This window comes from Sinocyclocheilus grahami, unplaced genomic scaffold, assembly GCF_001515645.1.
Source record: "Sinocyclocheilus grahami isolate Dianchi unplaced genomic scaffold, SAMN03320097.WGS_v1.1 scaffold191.1, whole genome shotgun sequence".
NCBI lineage: Eukaryota > Metazoa > Chordata > Actinopteri > Cypriniformes > Cyprinidae > Sinocyclocheilus > Sinocyclocheilus grahami.
In genome coordinates, this window is record NW_015505370.1 from 299,653 (window position 1) to 316,957 (window position 17,305).

The 17,305-nt window shown below is 36.1% G+C and overlaps 1 protein-coding gene and 1 pseudogene across 1 annotated transcript; one reads left to right on the top strand and one right to left on the bottom strand.

The window, feature by feature from the left end:
* LOC107594830 (epithelial cell-transforming sequence 2 oncogene-like) overlaps positions 1–4,370 on the top strand; it is a 20,408-nt pseudogene extending 16,038 nt beyond the window's left edge.
* A 109-nt stretch (positions 4,371–4,479) lies between these two features.
* LOC107594780 (Golgi resident protein GCP60-like) lies at positions 4,480–16,137 on the bottom strand. The gene is made up of 8 exons (XM_016284959.1): positions 15,759–16,137; positions 15,327–15,468; positions 14,876–15,016; positions 14,595–14,753; positions 10,028–10,190; positions 6,389–6,569; positions 5,471–5,728; positions 4,480–5,370 (listed from the first exon to the last, which is right to left on the bottom strand). Exons 1-8 carry the CDS (start codon positions 15,967–15,969, stop codon positions 5,156–5,158), a joined length of 1,470 nt encoding a protein of 489 aa, XP_016140445.1. The 5' UTR covers positions 15,970–16,137; the 3' UTR covers positions 4,480–5,155.
* Between the last annotated feature and the right edge of the window lie 1,168 nt (positions 16,138–17,305).

Genomic DNA, 17,305 nt, shown 5'->3' on the forward strand with positions numbered 1-17,305 from the left:
CCATCCATCCATCCATGAATGTAATATTTAATTATAGAATTTCAATATTATGTATATTGTTTCTATATAAATATTCTCATACAAAATAATAAAGAATATTAATAATTCTTAATAAATCATTATAATCATGTTACTTTTTACATTTTAAATATACTTATATGTTATAATATATCTTTATATATCAAAAAATAATATTGATTTTAAAAACAGTCATAATAATAAAAACATTTATTGTTTAATTTTATTTAATTTATTATTATTATTTATTTATTTGATTATATATAAATTAAGTCAAGTACCACATGTTTTTAAAAGAGCAATTTCTGTATTTCTGTTAGTTTTCAGTGAGTGGTCTGGGTCTGGTGAGTTTCCTCCACTGGTGTACCTGCATGAGAGCCTCCTTCTGAGCTGGTGCAGACAGGCTGAATGGATAGAGGAAGCCTGTAAGGACCTGCGGAAACAGCTGGGGCCACAGCTGCACTTTATGTGTCAAGAGATCAGAGGCCGCATCCTGGGCAAGTCAGAAATTAAAACATAGTCTTGTCCAGTTACGTCAGTTAAATACCTTATATTATAGGAGGGTATCCGGTGTGTGTATTCAAACCATTTTCCTGGTTTGTGTGGCCTTTCCAGGTCTGTTCCTCTGGGATCATATAAAGATGCCTGTCATTTCCCTTAAATCAGAGGTCATGCAGTGTTTGGTTCATGGGCTCGTGGCCCTGATGAGTGAGACTCCGGTAAACAAGAAACATTTTGTTCCAGTAAATCTCAGATTATCACACTTCATTATACTAAATCTGATTCACTGTTTTTGCTGTCATGCTGTAGGATGATCCCTTAGACTTCTTGGGACACTTTCTACTCAAGTCATCGGTCAACAGTGGTTTGAAGAACATTGACCCACTGTTTCTAACAGAAAGTGCTTCCTTTAATGGCCTCAGTCCAGAATCTCCAAAGGTTAGTGCTAATGTTTCTATTTTAGATAATTCATTTGGTTTACCAAATGCCTTCATTGCTTAAAAATGTGTCTTTTTTGTAAGGGCTCGTTAAGTGATGCAGATAGACGCAGTGATTTGTGCAAAGAGCTTTTAAATAGTGAGAAAACATACGTGAGACAACTTCAAGCGGTGGCCACAGTGTACTACACACCTCTCAGAGCGGCACTGGACTCCAACCGAGCCATCATCAGCTCAGTCAGTCTCACCACCATTTTCTGCCCTCTGCTGGACGTTTTGGAGACAAACAAGTAAAATACTTCCCCTGTTTCCACATATACTTCTGTTTCTATTTCTGTTACTTTCTCATTTTACTTAGACTGCTCTTCACAGTGTTTTTCTGAAGGAGCTGACTGAGAGGTGGGAGGAGTGGGGTCCGCTGCAGTGTGTGGGGGATGTTTGTGTCAAGTTTTGCACCAAGTTACGGGTCTACACTAACTTTTTCAACAACTATCCTACCATTCTAAAAACGATAGACAAGGTATGTTAATGTGACTTAATAAACCTCTTCAATAAAACATATTTTTAATAAAGTCTAAGTTGATATCATGATGAAGAAAATTTCATTTGGAGAAAGTCTCATTAAAAGAATGAAATTCTTGAAAATAAAACATTGACAAGATATTTTTATGTTATTAGAAACAAAGCAGTGAAGCTTTGCTAAATATTAGAAATATTTTAAAATACTTATTTGCCAAATCAAAGTCATGTGGTACAAGCAATGTGCAGAAACATGCAGGGGGGAAAAAACTGGATAAAACAGGAAATTATAATATAGAGACCCCCACAGACCCTCATGACTTTGTCAATGTCAGCAAGTCAAAAAAAGTGTTTTTACCTATTTATGACAAGGCAAGGTTAGTTACATTAAACTAATAATATTTATGAAATAATAATAAAAGAATGAAATTCTTGAAAATAAAACATTGATAAGATATTTTTATGTTATTAGAAACAAAGCAGTGAAGCTTTGCTAAATATTAGAAATATTTTAAAATACTTATTTGCCAAATCAAAGTCATGTGGTACAAGCAATGTGCAGAAACATGCAGGGGGGAAAAAACTGGATAAAACAGGAAATTATAATATAGAGACCCCCACAGACCCTCATGACTTTGTCAATGTCAGCAAGTCAAAAAAAAGTGTTTTTACCTATTTATGACAAGGCAAGGTTAGTTACATTAAACTAATAATATTTATGAAATAATAGTTCATGATATGTATAATATAATAATTCATCGAAATTGAAGGTAAATACATTGTTACAAAAAGTAAAAATACATGCTTTTCTTTTCTACTCATCAAAAATTCATCAAAGTGTAGCCATGGTTCCCACAAAACATATAAAGCAGCACAACTCGTTTCAACGTTGATAATAATAAAAATTTTACAAAAATTCTTGCACCAAATATTAGAATTTATTTCTAAAGACTCATGTGACACTGAAGACTGGAGTATAATACTTTAGTAAATTATTTGATATACTGAATCATCGTCATTATCTGTTGCATAATTTTGTATGTCTTGTAGTCCCGTGAAATGCTTCCTGTTTTCCGCACCTTTCTGAAGAGACACGACCGCACTGTTGCTACCAGAATGCTGAGGTACAGTACAAATTACAGCTCTGGTAGTTTTGTGATAAATAAGAAAGTTGAACAAGAGTGATTCTAGCAACACTTCAACTGTACATTCAGTCTCCAGGAGCTGTTCCTCACACCGTCCGCACGAGTGGAGGAGTATGTGACTTTGCTTCAGGCATTAACACTACACACCCCGTCTGAGCACCCGGACTACACACAGTTATCATCTGCCCTCAACTCACTGCTGTCTTATAAAGGCTTCACCCACAAGGTGTGTTCAAAAACAAAGTGCGCAGTGAATAAATATGAACACGTATGTGTGTTTACCTTAATTTAAGACAGTGCTTTGTTATTCACTTCCAGTTGAAAAAGAGTCTGGATCGAGACTTGAGAATCATGGAGGCACAGAGCACAATCCAAAGCTGCCCAGTAAGTTGCATAGTCATCACAGCAATCATTTATTTACAGAGATCAGGCTCTCACAGGCCATTAAAGTTCACAAGGCAAGTTATCTGTACTTAAAACAACAGAATATTTGCAGTGCACTATATGCAGATGTCAGTGTTCATACACATAGTATAACAGTATTTTTGTACTTTATTTAGAATTTGGTGGAGGAAAGCAGATACTTGATCACCAGACAGGATGTGGCATTACTGAGCTGCCTTAATGGAGACATTGCTGCCTCTCTCAGGTGCTGCCACTGACCTGAGATCAAATGACAGCGAAACAAGAGTCTCTCTGTTTACCTGAAGCCAACCTTTTCTGTTTCTAGATGACTAACAACAGCATAACTCAATATGTTTGAATTTATAAGCAAATATTTTTATTAAAGAAATGGTTCATCCAAAAATGAAAATTTTCTGAAAATGTATTCACCTTCATGCCATCCAAGGTGTAAAAGAGTAAAAAAAAAAGAAAAGAAAAAGAAATTAAGCATTACATCACATTTACGATGAGTAAATGAGAAACAGCAATTGTTCATCAATGGATCCTCTGCAGTGAATGGGTGCCGTCAGAATGAGAGTCCAAAAAGATGATAAAAAAACATCACAAGTAATCCACACGACTCCACAAGATGTTAATTGATGGATTGCATGTTTGTAAGAAACAAATACATAATTTCGCTTCCGGACAAAATAAGAGTCCTTAACTCTTAAAAATGCTTCCTCCAGCGACAAAAGTCCATTCCCTGTTGTCCTCTCACATCATATATTTGTTATATGACATATTTGTTAAGAACAACGGTTTGAAGTGAAATACTTACCTTAATTATGGATTTATTTATTACAAATAAGCAGCTTTTTGCTACACAAGATGTTAGCAGGTGGACTGGAATCATGTGGATACTTGTGGATTATTGTAATGTTTTTATCAGCTTTTTGGACTCTCATTCTGACGGCACCCATTCACTGCAAAAGTGAATTTTCATTTTCTGGGTAAACTTTATATTCCTTGATGGAAGCAGATTTGCTCAAGCAACCTGATCTGATCTGTGATATGTTTATTCTCTTTTTTTCTCAGGATGTATGAGCATGTGAGTGACCTGGGATTGTTTCTGTTCAATGATGCTCTAGTGCTGACCGAGAGGAGTGTGTCAAACGTGCCATTTTGTCTGGCAGTGAACACGACTCACACCTTTCTGGCCTCTGTGGCCCTTCACTGTCTAAATCTCACAGAACTCACAGATACAAAGTGTATGTGTCATTATTACTACATACTGAAATGCAATGTTCATGATATTGTCTTCAGCAAATTATACTTCACTACACTACCAGACAAAACTTTGGAATAATTATGATTTTTGTACAAGTTTTTGAAAGTCTTTTATGCTCACCAAAGCTGCATTTATTTGACTTTTATTTGGCTTATATATGTCATATTTATTATTATGTTATAAAATAGAAAATTATATATTTCAACCTTTACCAGAAAGCCAACATTTTAGAGAACTAGTACTAGTAGTTCTTGACTTGCTTTTATGCACAAATAGTTTTTTTTGTGTGTGTGCAAACATATAGATAACCTTTCAAAAGTTTAACAAAAACCTAAACGTCTGGTTATAATTAACATATAAAACAGAAAAGAATAATGAAGTTTACAATAAGATTAGGCCTTAATATAAAAAGTAACAATTATTAAATTAATATTGCTTAATCTCTTCAAACACCCACACAGCAATTCAAAAAAGTCCTATAAACTCAATAAATACATGGTGAAATATCACCTGTTGTGGGATCCATTAATGATTTTTTTTTTTTACTTTAAAGTGCTTGAATCAATCACATCAATTAAAAAATAATTAGTATTCACCGCTCCTTCATTGATTCAACATAAACATATAAGATATTGGAAAACTGTTTTCTTGCATGGAAAAAACTAATTACTAAAGCACAGGAATTCCAAGGACTTTGGATCATGACTCCAAAGTAAGATTCATGTATCTTGAGAACACAATGCAAATACCTTTGCATTCAAAACAAACAACATATTTCAACAGCTTAGAGTAGTGTGCCTCTGTTAAAGACTCTCAGCATGCTCAAAGGTGGATTGTGAATGCAGAACCTGGTCTGCTGATGTTTATCTAGTGTAATAAACTCTGTAATAGACAACCTTTGGCCTCCAGAGGGAGTAGGAATTGTCAAATTTCAGAAGATGAACTCCTTGACCAGGATATTGGTGGCTGCCTGCATAAACCTCCTCATGGCTGTCACGACGGGAAACGGGAACAACCTCATGTACCAGTGGACTTCTGCCCTGTTCTGCCTGCTTCTCTCCTTCAACTTGTTCTGTGCCTTAAATTAGGAAACAGAATAAAATTAAAAAGAAATCTGATATAATAATAAATATTTGATTAAGAATTTATCTCCTTGTCAAAGAAATCCACCCTCTTACCTTCTTTAGTTTCAGTAGTTTCAGTGCTTGCTGGCATGGTCAAGTCCTTCCACTCGAAGTACAGCCCAAAACCGATATCGTAGTGATCGGTGGCGAATTCCCAAAACAGGTGTTGGCCATCCTGATGAGTGGGCACCCGTACTGTCAACACCTCCCCTTGGCCCACTGTGATCACAGAGTCCTGATCGTGCAACACCTTTTCCTTAAACTCCTTAATCTGAGGCCGTGTCCACATAGAGGGAGCAATGATAGGTACTTCTGCATTCAAGAAAGAAAGAAAGGTTAAAAATATATATTTTTGGTTGTATGCTAGAAGACAATTAATTTTTATTTTACAATTATATTTATAAATTTTTATTACTGTAGAACACAACCAGAAATAATAGACACAAATACATAAATCTTAAAATTAAAAAATAAAATAAAATAATTATATACATAAAATGCACAATTTTATACCATCATTTGATCAAAAATACAGTAACATAATAATATTGTGAAATATTATTACAATTCAAAAGAACTGTATAATTATATAAACTGTATAACTGTATACAATTTATTCCTGTGATGGCAAAGCTGTATTTTCAGCAGTCATTACTGCAGTCTTCGGTGTCACATGATCCTTCAGAAATCATTTTTATCTCATTCTATTATTTCTTAATAATATTTGTGTGATACATTTTTTTTTTCAGGATTTTTTTTATGAATAAAATGGTAATGATAAAAGTCTTTACTATCATTAGAAAATAATAATGTAAAAGTATTCACTATCACTTTGATAAATTTAAGAAAGCAGACAGACAGACAGACAGACAGACAGACAGACAGACAGACAGACAGACAGACAGACAGACTGACTGACTGACTGACTGACTGACTGACTGACTGACTGACTGACTGACAGATAAAACATACCTCCCGTTTTGCCTTCCACACACAAATGGAAGGCTTTTGAGTCTGTCTGTTGTTCCTGATTTTCTAATGAATTTGATTGGATGTTGGGATTGCAGGTGGGCACAGCTTCATTTGACACAGGAGCAGGAAGAGCTTCTGACGTTTGAGTCACATTTGAGTCCTGCTGCTTCTGCAAGGCCATCTGAAGACATACAGGAGAAACGTAAAGGGGTTATGACAGATTTTTTCATTATTATAACATGTTCCTTGAGGTTCAGTTAAAATTAAGTATAAATAATTAGTTTTTCTTCACAAAAACATATATTCACAAAAACATTCTGTCTGATATGATTCGCTTTAAGGAATTCCTTCAATGCTTGTTAGTAAACATCTACTGTTATGACTGACTGTCATGTCATAGTAAAAAATATCAACGCCCCCTCGTGATTGCATGTGAATAAGTGTTTTGAAAACATTATCCATATAAAATCACTTGCAGACAAAAATATTTAAAATTGTTTACTTTTAGTTTGAAATGTAGCTGCTGTCAGATCTAATACAGTTCATCTTTCAACAAAAGTTTCTGTGCAAACTCTCCATTAGACTGTGCTAAACAATCTGCAATCAAATTCTCCTAACAAACATATGATCCTCCACTGTGATAAAAAATAAACCATTCACCCATTCCTGCTGAAGTCCTTTTGAAGGCTGCACAGATGAAAACATGCTGTTTAAACCGGACAAATGTGAATGTTCTTTTACTTTTCCATTTGTCCTGTTGTCAGGAGTAGCTCAAGCATGTGGAGTACATCAGAAATTGGCCAGATATCTGTATACGGTGTCCAGTGTAGACAGCACCAGTGGTTATAATGGGTTTCATTCGCTTTTGACACAACGCAACACTTGTGTCCGGTGTAAACAGGTGTCAGCTGTTAAGTGACTGAATGCCAGTGGCCGTGGACAATAGTGCAATGATGCGAAAAGATTTCTCGGTGTATTGCTTTAGATGTACAGTGGGTATGGAAAGTATTCAGACCCCCTTAAATTTTACCGCTTAGAATTAAGGCCAAAAAGTTCTATCTTGGTCTCATCAGACCAGAGAATCTTATTTCTCACCATCTTGGAGTCCTCCATGCGGGCTTTCATGTGTCTTGCACTGAGGAGAGGCTTCCGTCGGGCCACTCTGCCATAAAGCCCCGACTGGTGGAGGGCTGCAGTGATGGTTGACTTTCTACAACTTTCTCCCATCTCCCGACTGCATCTCTGGAGCTCAGCCACAGTGATCTTTGGGTTCTTCTTTACCTCTCTCACCAAGACTCTTCTCCCCCGATAGCTCAGTTTGGCTGGACGGCCAGCTCTAGGAAGGGTTCTGGTCGTCCCAAACGTCTTCCATTTAAGGATTATGGAGGCCACTGTGCTCTTAGGAACCTTAAGTACAGCAGAAATGTTTTTGTAACCTTGGCCAGATCTGTGCCTTGCCACAATTCTGTCTCTGAGCTCTTCAGGCAGTTCCTTTGACCTCATGATTCTCATTTGCTCTGACATGCACTGTGAGCTGTAAGGTCTTATATAGACAGGTGTGTGGCTTTCCTAATCAAGTCCAATCAGTATAATCAAACACAGCTGGACTCAAATGAACCATCTCAAGGATGATCAGAAGAAATGGACAGCACATGAGTTAAATATATGAGTGTCACAGCAAAGGGTCTGAATACTTAGGACCATGTGATATTTCAGTTTTTCTTTTTTAATAAATCTGCAAAAATGTCAACAATTCTGTGTTTTTCTGTCAATATGGGGTTGTCAGTAAGTTGTTGTTATTTTAGCATGTGTGTTTGGCTCAGTGTTATTTTTATTTATTTATTAAATTTTTTTAGGATTACTGATAAACTAATGTAGTTTGATTTGTATTAGTTATCTATTTTAGTTTTAGTTACGGTTGTAGTAATGTTGTCATTTTATTAGTTTTTTGTTATGTCTATATAGGTTTTTTTTATTAAGTTTTAGTTTTATTTAATTTGAGTTATTTCAGTACTTCAACATACAAAATGGAAATGAAATAATATATATACAGTATATTGAATGTATTTACAGTGGGTACGGAAAGTATTCAGACCCCTTAAATTTTTCACGATGCAACAAGTTTTTCACATCTGGATTTGGGGATCCTCTGCCATTCCTCCTTGCAGATCCTCTCCAGTTCTGTCAGGTTGGATGGTAAACGTTGGTGGACAGCCATTTTTAGGTCTCTCCAGAGATGCTCAATTGGGTTTAAGTCAGGGCTCTGGCTGGGCCATTCAAGAACAGTCACAGAGTTGTTGTGAAGCCACTCCTTCGTTATTTTAGCTGTGTGCTTAGGGTCATTGTCTTGTTGGAAGGTAAACCTTCGGCCTAGTCTGAGGTCCTGAGCACTCTGGAGAAGGTTTTCGTCCAGGATATCCCTGTGCTTGGCCGCATTCATCTTTCCCTTGATTGCAACCAGTCGTCCTGTCCCTGCAGCTGAAAAACACCCCCACAGCATGATGCTGCCACCACCATGCTTCACTGTTGGGACTGTATTGGACAGGTGATGAGCAGTGCCTGGTTTTCTCCACACATACCGCTTAGAATTAAGGCTAAAAAGTTCTATCTTGGTCTCATCAGACCAGATAATCTTATTTCTCACCATCTTGGAGTCCTTCAGGTGTTTTTTCATGTGTCTTGCACTGAGGAGAGGCTTCCGTCGGGCCACTCTGCCATAAAGCCCCGACTGGTGGAGGGCTGCAGTGATGGTTGACTTTCTACAACTTTCTCCCATCTCCCGACTGCATCTCTGGAGCTCAGCCACAGTGATCTTTGGGTTTTTCTTTACATCTCTCACCAAGGCTTTTCTCCCCTGATAGCTCAGTTTGGCCGGACGGCCATCTCTAGGAAGGGTTCTGGTCGTCCCAAACGTCTTCCATTTAAGGATTATGGAGGCCACTGTGCTCTTAGGAACCTTAAGTGCAGCAGAAATTTTTTTGTAACCTTGGTCAGATCTGTGCCTTGCCACAATTCTGTCTCTGAGCTCTTCAGGCAGTTCCTTTGACCTCATGATTCTCATTTGCTCTGACATGCACTGTGAGCTGTAAGGTCTTATATAGACAGGTGTGTGGCTTTCCTAATCAAGTCCAATCAGTATAATCAAACATAGCTGGACTCAATTGAAGGTGTAGAACCATCTCAAGGATGATCAGAAGAAATGGACAGCACCTGAGTTAAATATATGAGTGTCACAGCAAAGGGTCTGAATACTTAGGACCATGTGATATTTCAGTTTTTCTTTTTTAATAAATCTGCAAAAATTTCAACAATTCTGTGTTTTTCTGTCAATATGGGGTGCTGTGTGTACATTAACGAGGAAAAAAATTAACTTAAATGATTTTAGCAAATGGCTGCAATATAACAAAGAGTGAAAAATTGAAGGGGGTCTGAATACTTTCCGTACCCACTGTATATGCCAAAGGCGACGTCACAAATCCCACAATATGCAAAACAAGACGTTTTAAGTGATGACACTTGCAAGATGCTTACAGGAACAAAGACCTCTTAGTATGTTAAAATGTTAACGACCCTTTAAGAATCCAATAAGAATCCGATAAGAAGCTTACTTGAATCTAAATTCTCCAGTCATATTCGTACCTGCTGTAAGCGGAGGGCCTGGTGGATGTACTGTTGGTAGTGCTGTTCCTGCAGCTGTCTGATGAGTAACTGCTGCTGGTCTGGATTGTCTGGATGCTGCTGTTTGGCATACTGTTGAAACTGCACTGCTGTTTGTGCATTCAGAACAGCCATGATATGTTGTCTGTACACATAGATGGTGATACACATAGAGATGTCATTGCCAACAAAGTGTATATAACAAAGTATTGAGATGAAATTTTGTTATTGACCAAATACTTATTTTCCACCATAATTTGTAAATAAATTCTTTAAAAATCCTACAATGTGATTTTCTGGATTTTTTTTTCTCCTTTTTTCTCTCATAGTTGAGGTATACCTATGATGAAAATTACAGGCCTCTCTCATCTTTTTAAGTGGGAGAACTTGCACAATTGGTGGCTGACTAAATACTTTTTTGCCCCACTGTATATATATACATGGTCGCCGTGATTTTGGAAAGTAAGACATGTTCCTGGATCAACATTACTGTCCAAAAATATAGACTAAACCCAATCCCTACCCCTAAACCTAACCCTACCCATAATTTATTCCTAAAATCAGTGTGAAATTATAGCTGATTAACAAGGGTGTAGAAGCACCTAACCCTGATCGTAAGCCTAAAACAGATATTTCCTGAAAAGTTATCTCTCAATTCTGATTGGTTAATTGGAATGTTGTTCCAGGATCAACAAGGATGTTGATCCAGGAACATGTTGTACTTGGTGAAATCACGGTCACCATATATACATACAGTTAAAACAGTAATATTGTAAAATATGAATTTAATACATTTTCAATCTACAATAACTGTTTTCTATTTGAATATATAATACATTTTATAATTTATTTTATTCTTATTAATATATGTCATTTATTATTATTAAAGTAAATGTATTCCTGTGATGACAAAGCTGAATTTTCAGAAGCCATTACACCAGTCTTCAGTGTCACATGATCATTCAGAATCATTCTGATTTGGTGCTCAATTATTATTAATTATTACTGGTGTTTAATTGTTACTCAACTCGACTCCACTTTTATTTATAAATCACTTTCAAAACCATTCAAATGGACCAAAGTGCTGTCCATACATAATAAATAAGACTAAAATTCATGCAAACATAAAATAACAACAAGACATAACATCAAGAAAAACATGCAGCCAATCCCTCACAATTCTCCGACCTAATCAAACGCTGAAAGCTTGACAAAATAAGTAGGTCTTCAAGTCCTTTTTGAAAATGTCCATGCTTGACGAGGATTTTATAAATAATGGTAACACATTCCAGAGTGCAGGAGCAGCAAAAGAAAAAGCGCGGTCTCTACTACGTCTCAACTGAGACCGTGGGACGGTTAGGAGCATATTCTGAGAGGAGCACAGATGACGTTGAGACTGGTAAGAGATTAACATGTCCTTTATATACCCAGGAGCCTGATCGTGCAATGCTTTATAGACAAACATTAACACCTTGTATTGTATTCTGTATTTTACAGGTAACCAGTGAAGAGACATCAATACAGGCGTTATACGATCCCGTTTTCTGGTGTTTGTTAAGATTCTCGCAGCAGCATTTTGGACATACTGAAGACGAGCAAACAGGGATTCACTTATGCCTAGATAAAGAGCATTACAATAATCCAACCGTGTGGAAATAAAGGCATGCAAAACAGTCTCCAAGTCCTTGTTTGAAAGGATAGGTTTCAGTTTAGACAATTTTCTTAACTGAGAGAAAGACATTTTCACAACGCTGTTAACTTGACGATCAAAGCGAATTTCAGAATCAAAAATTACTCCAAGATTCTTCACATAACTATTATTTGACAAAGGTCCATAACTTTCAGATAATAATAGTTATTATGATTATCAATGTTGGAAACAGTTTTTGCTGCTTAATATTCTTGTTATTTCAGAATTCTTTTATTAGTAAAAAAAGAACAGCAATTATTTGAAATACTTAATGAAATTATTTGTTGTTACTGTAACATTATTAAGCTGCAAAAAAATATTAACTGTTTTCAGCATTGATAATAATAATAAATGTTTCTTAGGCACCAAATCGGCACATTAGAATGATTTCTGAAGGATCACGTGACACTGAAAACTGGACTAACAGGAACAAAAATAAATTACATTTAAAAATATATTTAAATAGAAAACTTATTTTATATTGTAATATTTCACAATAATACTGTTTTTACTGTATTCAATTTATACTGTATATACTTGTATCAAATAAACGTGTGTGTGTGTGTGTAAAGAAAATGTTTAGTAATAATGAGTTAAATAATGTTTACTTAATCTCATATAATTAACTAAATGTCACAAGTTCAACTTTATTTTTTAGTGTTCTCAGGAAAGTGAATCCATTCGTTGAATATCAGCAAACCACTAGCACTCACTTTTGCCGCTCTATCTGTAACCTCTCTGCCTCTTCTTTTCTTCTCTGTTCCTCCTCTTTTATCTCTCATAGTTGAGGTATACCTATGATGAAAATTACAGGCCTCTCTCATCTTTTTAAGTGGGAGAACTTGCACAATTGGTGGCTGACTAAATACTTTTTTGCCCCACTGTATATATATACATGGTCGCCGTGATTTTGGAAAGTAAGACATGTTCCTGGATCAACATTACTGTCCAAAAATATAGACTAAACCCAATCCCTACCCCTAAACCTAACCCTACCCATAATTTATTCCTAAAATCAGTGTGAAATTATAGCTGATTAACAAGGGTGTAGAAGCACCTAACCCTGATCGTAAGCCTAAAACAGATATTTCCTGAAAAGTTATCTCTCAATTCTGATTGGTTAATTGGAATGTTGTTCCAGGATCAACAAGGATGTTGATCCAGGAACATGTTGTACTTGGTGAAATCACGGTCACCATATATACATACAGTTAAAACAGTAATATTGTAAAATATGAATTTAATACATTTTCAATCTACAATAACTGTTTTCTATTTGAATATATAATACATTTTATAATTTATTTTATTCTTATTAATATATGTCATTTATTATTATTAAAGTAAATGTATTCCTGTGATGACAAAGCTGAATTTTCAGAAGCCATTACACCAGTCTTCAGTGTCACATGATCATTCAGAATCATTCTGATTTGGTGCTCAATTATTATTAATTATTACTGGTGTTTAATTGTTACTCAACTCGACTCCACTTTTATTTATAAATCACTTTCAAAACCATTCAAATGGACCAAAGTGCTGTCCATACATAATAAATAAGACTAAAATTCATGCAAACATAAAATAACAACAAGACATAACATCAAGAAAAACATGCAGCCAATCCCTCACAATTCTCCGACCTAATCAAACGCTGAAAGCTTGACAAAATAAGTAGGTCTTCAAGTCCTTTTTGAAAATGTCCATGCTTGACGAGGATTTTATAAATAATGGTAACACATTCCAGAGTGCAGGAGCAGCAAAAGAAAAAGCGCGGTCTCTACTACGTCTCAACTGAGACCGTGGGACGGTTAGGAGCATATTCTGAGAGGAGCACAGATGACGTTGAGACTGGTAAGAGATTAACATGTCCTTTATATACCCAGGAGCCTGATCGTGCAATGCTTTATAGACAAACATTAACACCTTGTATTGTATTCTGTATTTTACAGGTAACCAGTGAAGAGACATCAATACAGGCGTTATACGATCCCGTTTTCTGGTGTTTGTTAAGATTCTCGCAGCAGCATTTTGGACATACTGAAGACGAGCAAACAGGGATTCACTTATGCCTAGATAAAGAGCATTACAATAATCCAACCGTGTGGAAATAAAGGCATGCAAAACAGTCTCCAAGTCCTTGTTTGAAAGGATAGGTTTCAGTTTAGACAATTTTCTTAACTGAGAGAAAGACATTTTCACAACGCTGTTAACTTGACGATCAAAGCGAATTTCAGAATCAAAAATTACTCCAAGATTCTTCACATAACTATTATTTGACAAAGGTCCATAACTTTCAGATAATAATAGTTATTATGATTATCAATGTTGGAAACAGTTTTTGCTGCTTAATATTCTTGTTATTTCAGAATTCTTTTATTAGTAAAAAAAGAACAGCAATTATTTGAAATACTTAATGAAATTATTTGTTGTTACTGTAACATTATTAAGCTGCAAAAAAATATTAACTGTTTTCAGCATTGATAATAATAATAAATGTTTCTTAGGCACCAAATCGGCACATTAGAATGATTTCTGAAGGATCACGTGACACTGAAAACTGGACTAACAGGAACAAAAATAAATTACATTTAAAAAATATATTTAAATAGAAAACTTATTTTATATTGTAATATTTCACAATAATACTGTTTTTACTGTATTCAATTTATACTGTATATACTTGTATCAAATAAACGTGTGTGTGTGTGTGTAAAGAAAATGTTTAGTAATAATGAGTTAAATAATGTTTACTTAATCTCATATAATTAACTAAATGTCACAAGTTCAACTTTATTTTTTAGTGTTCTCAGGAAAGTGAATCCATTCATTGAATATCAGCAAACCACTAGCACTCACTTTTGCCGCTCTATCTGTAACCTCTCTGCCTCTTCTTTTCTTCTCTGTTCCTCCTCTTTTATTCTCCTCTCTTCTTCTTCTCTGCGTCGTGCTTCTTCTTCCAGCCGCCGTCGCTCCTGCTCTTCTCTTTCCAGCCTGAGACGTTCTTCCTCTTCTCTTCTAAACACACACACAGAGAGAGAGAGAGAGAGAGAGAATAAAAAGGGCTTCCTACAAGTCTTAACAGATTAATAGACTACTTTATAAGAAACTTGAGGCACTATAACTAATGCAGAACATACCGTCTCTTCTCTTGTTCCTCCTTCTCAATCTTATGTGATGTCACATATGGTGCAAACCGACTACAACAGGAGTTCAGAAGCGTCACAAAGTCCTCCATGGCATCTTCTTTAGCCATGCTGCCAAGCCGTAGCCATTCTTTCCTGAGAGATGCAGTTGCACAAACTAAATGAAGCATCTATAGACATTCTATGATTGTGCTATATGGCTCTAACAGAATAAAACCCACTTTGTACTGCACATAAATAATCTTATTTTACACATCCTTATAAAATATGCTGTGGCGGTACCATGGTACAGTGATGGTACAGAGAATACCATGGTGCATTGATATATATCGAGCTACCCTATTTATATTACTCTGTATTACTAGTATTTATAATACTATAATGACCTTATACAGTCATAATTTGCACAAAACAATTGGGTTTTCTATGCTTATTCCTCTGTTACCTTCTGTCGTTTCCCAGTACATCAAAGAAGCCAATTTCTGGACATGCTTTTGGTTCATAAGGACCAATTGTGATCTGCTTATGTAGTGCAACCAAACGGAGATTTTCTTCATATGTTGGGTTGAATGCCTTCCCATTCATCCCTGTGAGATAATGACAAAATGTACAGTAACCATCGTGGACTCCTTGACAACATCTAGGAGAACCTGTATAATGATTATTATGAATGGCATTTCAGTTCTTGAATGGGTGGAGTTATCATTACAGTGTATCTAACTAGACCATCTAAACAACGAGTCACAGAAAAGGGACTTTAATTTTGTGCTACCAATAGACAGACGGTGTGGCGCGACAAAATAAAGTTGTAAGAATTTACTGGACGAACAGAAAAGGGAAAGTGAAAGTCTCGGCTACTTCATTATCAGTTCTGTACCTTTAAAGAATTGCAGCGCAAGTTTAAAGAGCTCCTCTAAAGTAAATCCCCAGTTTCTCTCCAAACTCCAAGACTTCTGAGGCTCTTCATGATCCTCACATGATTTACGGTCTTCCTCAGCGCCGGGCGCGGGGGTCTCGGTGTCAGTGTCGTTCTCGCTGGTTTTCTCGATCCTGTCGTTGTCATATTCTGCTCTGTCAAACTCCATCATGTCAAACTGTCAATACGAGCTGCTGCTGCTGCTGTCACAGATGGCCACGTAGCGCACAAAACACCTCTCTTCCGTATATTCCCACCGGAAATCCCGGAGATTTGTGTTATTTTCAGCTCATTTAAAGAGCATTCGCTTTTTAGTTACGTCTGTTACTGCGCAGGTAAAACCCGATATGTTCTCCGACAAGTCTTGCATTTGGTTTAATGCTAAAATGTCACTTATTTTTCCTGTGAGCAGAATGCGCTGGCTGACCTGACTCAAGCCGTAATGCAACTAGTAAACTGAACCACGTTCCCACGTTTCCCAATGCAATCTTGAGATGTTTGAAAATAATTATCAGATATTTCAGGAACTTTAATATTTTTTATAGGCTTCTGGTCATGCAATTGATATTAAATGCAAAGATTCTTAAGTTATACCATATACTTTGTCTTTGCGTATTCACTCGTTTCATATAAAACATAAGAACTATTTTCTTTTTTTATCTTTTAATCTTTAATGTTTAACTGAATTTAAAGAGTGGGAAGTGAAGTGTTTTTTCTTCTTCTTTTCTGTAACCCATATAGCCTACTTTTCCCCCCTCACTATTATTTCACAGCATTCAGAATGAAGTGAATCTCAGCTTATTACGAAGACAATAATGATACAGCCATTGTGCATGTGTAAATACGGGCAAACATTTGCCCAACTGCCAGCAAACCTCATGAAAAACTGGAAAGCCCAGAATTTTAACAGAAACAAGCGTTTCCAGTCTGTCATGTTAATGTCATGCCTGTCAACAAGAGAAGACACAAGATAGGTGGATCTCGTAATTGTATAGCAATTTAAAGCTTTTTTCATGTAATGTGATTATCTCCTTTACATTTACAGATTGAAATCATTGAATGAGGCTTTCAAAGGTTTACCTCCACAGCTATGCAATGAAACACAAGAATATCCAGAATCTCTCAGGACACAAGGTCACTCTCAGAGGAGAGAGCTTTTCATCAAACACCATTATTAAAACCGTAATAAGGTATCAGTCTTATGTAAATGCTAGAAAAGACGTTTATTTAAAGGGGTCATATGATGCGATTTCAATTTTTCCTTTCTCTTTGGAGTGTTACAAGCTCTTGGTGCATAAAGAAGATCTGTAAAGTTGCAAAGACTAAAGTCTCAAATCCAAAGAGATATTCTTTATAAAAGTTAAGAGTCAGCCACACCTACCTAAAACGGCTCGTTCTAACACGCCCCCACATGTCTACGTCACGATGTGGGAAGATTTGCATAACGCCGCCCAAATGTTCACGCAAAGAAAGAAGGCGTAACTTTTATTCTCGCTGTAGTATTGTTG

Coding starts and splice junctions, on each gene's coding strand:
- LOC107594780 (XM_016284959.1), bottom strand. CDS start 15,969: ATGATGGAGTTTGACAGAGCAGAATATGACAACGACAGGATCGAGAAA. Junction 15,017..15,326: donor GTACTGGGAAACGACAGAAG/GTAACAGAGGAA, acceptor TGCATCTCTCAG/GAAAGAATGGCTACGGCTTG. Junction 6,570..10,027: donor AGGCCCTCCGCTTACAGCAG/GTACGAATATGA, acceptor GTATGTCTTCAG/ATGGCCTTGCAGAAGCAGCA.